The sequence below is a fragment of the Rhinopithecus bieti genome, unplaced genomic scaffold, assembly GCF_001698545.2.
Source record: "Rhinopithecus bieti isolate Rb0 unplaced genomic scaffold, ASM169854v2 scaffold_36315, whole genome shotgun sequence".
In the NCBI taxonomy this organism is placed as follows: domain Eukaryota; kingdom Metazoa; phylum Chordata; class Mammalia; order Primates; family Cercopithecidae; genus Rhinopithecus; species Rhinopithecus bieti.
In genome coordinates, this window is record NW_016815814.1 from 585,878 (window position 1) to 592,009 (window position 6,132).

The 6,132-nt window shown below is 42.9% G+C and overlaps 1 protein-coding gene and 1 long non-coding RNA gene across 4 annotated transcripts in view; one reads left to right on the forward strand and one right to left on the reverse strand.

Moving 5' to 3' along the window:
• Window positions 1–5,099, forward strand: part of LOC108516341 (uncharacterized) — a 7,124-nt gene extending 2,025 nt beyond the window's left edge. Inside the window, exons 2-4 of one of the 2 annotated variants that reach the window (XR_001881774.1) lie at window positions 1,938–2,119; window positions 2,809–3,409; window positions 5,012–5,099. This is a non-coding gene — a long non-coding RNA (uncharacterized LOC108516341). The remainder of the gene's footprint in view (window positions 1–1,937; window positions 2,120–2,808; window positions 3,410–5,011) is intronic. The other variant, XR_001881775.1, reaches the window with a different exon arrangement.
• ANXA4 (annexin A4) overlaps window positions 1–6,132 on the reverse strand; it is an 87,454-nt gene that overhangs the window by 34,743 nt on the left and 46,579 nt on the right. For both annotated transcript variants that reach the window (XM_017853772.1, XM_017853773.1), the window contains one exon: window positions 5,109–5,196. In XM_017853772.1, the coding sequence (XP_017709261.1) occupies window positions 5,109–5,196 (88 nt within the window). The remainder of the gene's footprint in view (window positions 1–5,108; window positions 5,197–6,132) is intronic.

The window sequence follows — 6,132 nt, forward strand, 5'->3', positions numbered from 1 at the left end:
TTTTTTTGAGACACAGTCTTGCTCTGTCACCATGACTGGAGTGCAGTGGCACAATCTTGGCTCACTGCAACATTTGACTCCCTGGTTCAAGGGATTCTCCTGCCTCAGCCTCCTGAGTAGCTGGGATTACAGGCACGTGCCACCACACCCAGCTAATTTTTGTATTTTTAGTAGAGACGGGGTTTCACCATGTTGGCCAGGATGGTCTCGATCTCCTGACCTCAGGTGATCCACCTGCTTCAGCCTCCCACAGTGCTGGGATTACAGGCACGAGCCACTACGCCTGGCCTTAAACTGCTTCTTGAGCCTTTACAAACTGTCAACTTGCCTGCTTCACAATTGGTAGGGCCTGGGAACATGTGGAAGTAATCATGCCCCTAACTATGCTGCAAGGAGTCAAACTTTATCTGCATCTAGCACATAATTAAAACAACCTAACAGGTTTTACATTAAAGTTAAAAATTACTAAAAGTTACCATTATAACATGTGATTGAAACTACTGAACATGGAATTGCATGCAAAGTGTGTAAAACAGTAAAAGATGTTTTATTTAAAGATTATAAGAAGGCATGGAAATGTATATTTTGCTTAGAAATAATAAAGAATTGTCTTAAAGTAGAAGGTTTAAGCAAATTGTAAAAAAAGTTGTAAAAATTAATCTTGCAAAGAAAACTGTGTGTGAACATATTAACTAAATCAAAAAGGCATTATATGGTTTTTTTCTGTAAATTAATCACTGAAATAAAAGCACAGCAAGGTTTTCTTAAAATGCTAATCCCCTCTTTAGCAAAACATGTCAAGGACTATAACAGGTATGTGAAAATCTCACTTCATGGTCAAACTGGTTAACATTAAATAGGATTGTCTATAATGTTTCATTTAAAATTAAGGTTAACATTAATAGTAAACTAATGCAAAGGTAAAATTTAACTTTCTCTCTTAACACAGGAGTTTCATGGAATAGAAAAGAATGAATGGTTTTGCTTTTTTAAATTTCTGGCTCATCATTTTGGCAAAAACAAAAAACGGTAATCTAAAAGTCTATTTCATAATATCAAGTGTTTTAAATTTTAAATATACTTAACAGGCTTCCCAAAGTCAAACTTTAGTCTCAAGGTTGTCTTTCCTAACCCCTGGCTTTTGGGTACTGCAGAGGACCCCTGAAGCATCTAGAGGAGAGGTAAACAGAATTATTTAACATGTTGAGGTACATAAAATTACCAAAATGATGTCTAATACTCTTCAGGTTATATTTTAGGGGATAATATTAACATGTGTTCCAAAACTGTATGGGATGTCTGTGGTTCTAGTGTCTGAATGTGTGCTATTACAATTAAGCTTGTTATGCTGGGTTTTGAAAACCACAAAATAACGAAATTTCTTTGTTAATTGTATTTCTGACTATCCAAACTGGACATTTTGTCATTTACAGACAATTGTTGTTTTGTTTTAATTATCTTCAAAAGATGGTTTGTAATCAAGCCATGGGACTTTAACAAGTTCTCTCCAATGCAGGTTTGTCATGACCAAAAAATGTACAGGATTCGTAACAGGCTAAAATGTTTATAAATATCAAACAAAACAAAAGTTAATGGAATGAACTAAACTAATAGAAAACTAAAGCAGTATTCCTCATTTATGCTTAGAACATGGCTAATCCTTATTTTATTTTTTAGAGTCAAAAAAATTTGTCTTTAGCTACAGCCTTTGATAACTAAGCAAAGTGTACTACTATAGGCAAAGTTTGGAGCATGTTTATTTCTCTCTGCCTAATTCCTCTAGAATTTGGAAACTAGTTATAAATATTCTTAAATTACAACAGTATAGTTGTTTGAATCAGTGCAGCAAGAATCCATTTTCTCTTGCAACAAAACACAATTGAAAAAACTGGTTGTTTTACCAAGGCTTTGACTGGAAGGGTATGTTTCCCTTTAAGGAATCAAGCTTAACTTGCTGAGCCAATAAAAAGCCCTGGGGAAAACTGGCCTCATACCTGTCTACACAGTCTCCATACCGGGTTCCCGACCTGCGGTGAGTAAAGAATGTCACTTTCTAACAGCCCTAGGAACCCCATGCTTCTGGAACCTCAAGAAGGAAAATAACTTATCCAACTCACAGGTATTTAAAAGTACAAACCCATGGCTGGGCTTGGCTTTAAAAAGTCCTATCTAAAATTCCTCATGGAACAAGGTTCCATCAAAGCCAATCTAAAAGGCCTGTGTAAGGATGATTATTCTTGCTGTACTTTATGCAAATAATTAGGCCAAGTATAGGACTGAAGTCTGTTTTACAAACAGCCCAGTCCTATCATAGATTGTTTTTAACAAAAATGAAGACAAGAGAAAGAGGAATTATGTTTTAAAACTTATCATACCTCTGTTATTAACTTCTAGTCTCATTAGTTGTTTTTAAGTTCTTGCCGACATTTTAAACTATCCCTGCTTATTCCTGTCAACCAACCAGCAATCTCTGGCTGCAGCTCAGAGAAAACAGAAAGGCATGGGTGATAGAAAAATCTGGAAACATGTTCTAGTTCTGGGCAATTATCCTACAAATCCTGCCAGGTAAACTGTAACCCCAAGGTTTCCCTCTTTTTTGGGAAAGTAAGACCAAGGAAGCTAAACAAAGCCAAACCCCATATACCCACTTACAACAGCACAACCCATCTGAATGGCTCACGGGTATCAAATAAACTCTGTTGTCATGGTTACGGCCTATCCTGCCCCCATTAATAATAGTCGTCTTAATACTCATATTTGGAACCTATATTCTAAACCTCCTTGTAAAGTTTATCTCTTCTCGTCTAGAAACCAACAAGCTTCAGATGGTGCTGCAAATGGAGCCGAAAATGAAACTGCCCTCCTACGAAGGACCCTTAAATCAGCCCCGGAGGAAGCCCCAGCTGCTGTTCCCCACACAACACCACTCTCCAGCAGGAAGGAGCCAGAAGAAATGTCACCGGGTTTCCCCTAGCGGCAGTTAGGGATTCCATTTCTGAGGGGGGAAATACAGTATAGGAGTCAGAAATTATTTAGGTAGACAGTCTACCTAAAAAACTGAGTCCCTGGCAGAAAACTTTCCTTTTAACAAAAAGCAGCTGAAAAATAGCTCCCTTTCTAATCTCATGCAGTTCAAAAAAAGCGCTTCTCTTCTAGCAACAGGCAGCCTGAAAGTTGAGGCTGTAAAACACAGAGAAGATGGCTTGAGCACAGAAAGACAGGGGGAAGTCTCCTGGGTCATCACCAAACTTCACACTTACACAATGGGCCCCAGTAAAACAGTGGGTCTTAATAAGCATATTCCTTTCCCTTTAGGCGCACTAAGATAGAGAAGCTAAAAACAGACTGGGGGGATGCCTGCAGCTGCAAGAAGATGTGTGGGAGCAGACACAGAAACTCTCCCTCCCAGGTAAGCAAGACAAAGAAACACAGACTAAGAGTCCATCTGTGTGGTCGGAGAATGGGATAAGAGCTGATAGAAAAAACTCTGCGCTATAGACATAGCATACCTGGTCCCAACTAACCATTGGGCCCTAGGAGGATAAGACATTCCCTCCTCAGAGCCCCCTCCTCAGTAGCCCGTTTATAAAAACCCTGACAATTTTACTACCACTTGGCAACCTGCTCGGGACCCCTCTCCGTGATGGAGAGCTATTCTTTTCTTTTGCCTATTAAACTCCTGCTCCAAACTCATTCTCTGTGTGTGTGTGTGTGTGTCTGCAACCTCAATCTCCTTGGCCATGACACCAAAAACCTTGGTATTTACCCCAGACAACAAGGCTGCTTCACCAGCCTTCTCACATTAAATTCCACACATTGCATGTCAGTGCTGTCACAGCTGTGTCTATCACCACAGCAACAAGCAGAGGGACTCAAGGCAAGAATGTGGACTTAGCGCTGATGACCCGGAGCTTGAGATGGGATCTGTCTAGTGTGAGCCATGGCTCAGTTTCACTCACTATGTGACTTGGTGAGTTACTTGGCCTCTCTGGGTCTCAGTTTCACATGTGTAAAATGGGGCTAAAATGACAATAGGAATAGTTGCTTTCACTAAATCACAGGTTGTTGCATGTATCCAATGAGATAATGTTTGTGAAAGTGCTTTGTAAATCTATGGCACTATATACATACCAGCACTAATTGGAAAACAAATGCATTTCTAAAATTTAATATGCAGATTCATGATGTTGTAATTCTTTTTTTTTTTTGAGATGGAGTCTCACTCTGTCGCCCAGGCTAGAGTGCAGTGGCGCAAACTTGGCTCGCTGTAAGCTCCGCCTCCTGGGTTCATGCCATTCTCCTGCCTCAGCCTCCCGAGTAGCTGGGACTACAGGCGCCCGCCACCACGCCTGGCTAATTTTTTTGTATTTTCAGTAGAGACGGGGTTTCACCGTGTTAGCCAGCATGGTCTCGATCTCCTGACCTTGTGATCCACCCGCCTCGGCCTCCCAAAGTGCTGGGATTACAGCCTTGAGCCACCACTCCTGGCCGATGTTGTAATTCAAAGCAGGTTTAAACAATAGGGGAAATCCATAACAAGTATATTAAATGTATCATTCTTTATTAAAGTGAAGAACTAATGCCCCTCCCCATCCAATTTGTCCCAACTTTTCTCAACTTGTCCCATGTGTTTTCTTTCCCTCCCTCCCTCCTTCTCTTCCTTCTTTCCTTCCTTCTTCCCTTCTTTCCCTCTTTCTTTCTTTCTTTTTTGAGATGGAGTCTCATTCTGTCTACCAGGCTGGCGTGCCATGGTGAGATCTCAGCTCACTGCAACCTTGCCTCCTGGGTTCAAGTGATTCTCCTCCCTCAGCCTCCCAAGTAGGTGGGATTACAGGTGTGTGCCACCATGCTTGGCTAATTTTTTTATTTTTAGTCTAGATGGGATCTTGCTATGTTGGCCAGGCTTGTCTCAAACTTTTGGCCTCAAGTGATCCGCCCACCTCAGCCTCCCAAAGTGCTGAGATTACACGTGTGAGCCACCACACCCAGACTCCCTTGTGTTTTATTAAAGGAAGACCCACGTGATGGCCAGCAGAAATGGCACTCTCCTGTGTGACCCTGTGATGTGCAATGAACGCAGGAGGATTCACTTCCGGCAAGACACTTACCGAGCCCTTTCATGGCCTTCCTCAGGGTCTGGGCATCTTCCATGGCGTTGAATCCTGAAGCAGCTTTGACAGTACCTCCTTTGGTTGCCTGAGCACAAAAGACAGTGATGTTACTGAGAGGCAGCCTCTTACCAACACGGAGTCATCTCATTCGGCAAACATTTGCTGAGCACTGACCATAGCCTAGACAGTATTCTAGGTTCTAGGGATATGGCAGTGACCGTGAAAAATGGAGCTCTTGCTCCCCGGGACTGATGCTCTAGCTCATGGGAGGCAGACAGTGAACAAGCCAACAATTCTCAATTCCATAAACTGCCTGGGGGTGAGCAGTGCTGTGAAGCAGATAGAGAGGTCCTGCAGGCCCATTCTGAGGAGTGACATTGAGGTTAAGAGCTGAATGAGATGAAGCAGTTGCCCATGCAAACACGGAGGCAAGAGTTATGGGCAGAGGAGACAGCTCCTGCAAAGGCCCTGAGGCTGGAACTAGTTTGTAGGGAGAGCAGGATAGAGGCCAGTGTGGCTCAAGTTGGTGGGCAAGGAGGGGAGGGGAAGATGAACTACATCACTGTGGAATCCCGTTCCCCCTAAAAGGGAAAAATATCAAACCTGAATCCAATCAAGCCTCTAGAGCCAAAAACAAATTTACAGTAAATAGGAGAAAGGAGAATGTTAAACCACACCAAAGGGTTGCAGTCAGCAAAATCCAGACTCTGAGACACAGCACTTAACAAACGACCTAGGCCGGGCGCGGTGGCTCAAGCCTGTAATCCCAGCACTTTGGGAGGCCGAGACGGGCGGATCACAAGGTCAGGAGTTTGAGACCATCCTGGCTAACACGGTGAAACCCCGTCTCTACTGAAAAATACAAAAAGCTAGCCGGGCGATGTGGCTGGCGCCTGTAGTCCCAGCTACTCGGGAGGCTGAGGCAGGAGAATGGCATGAATCCGGGAGGCGGAGCTTGCAGTGAGCTGAGATCCGGCCACTGCACTCCAGCCCAGGCGACAGAGCAAGACTCCGTCTCAAA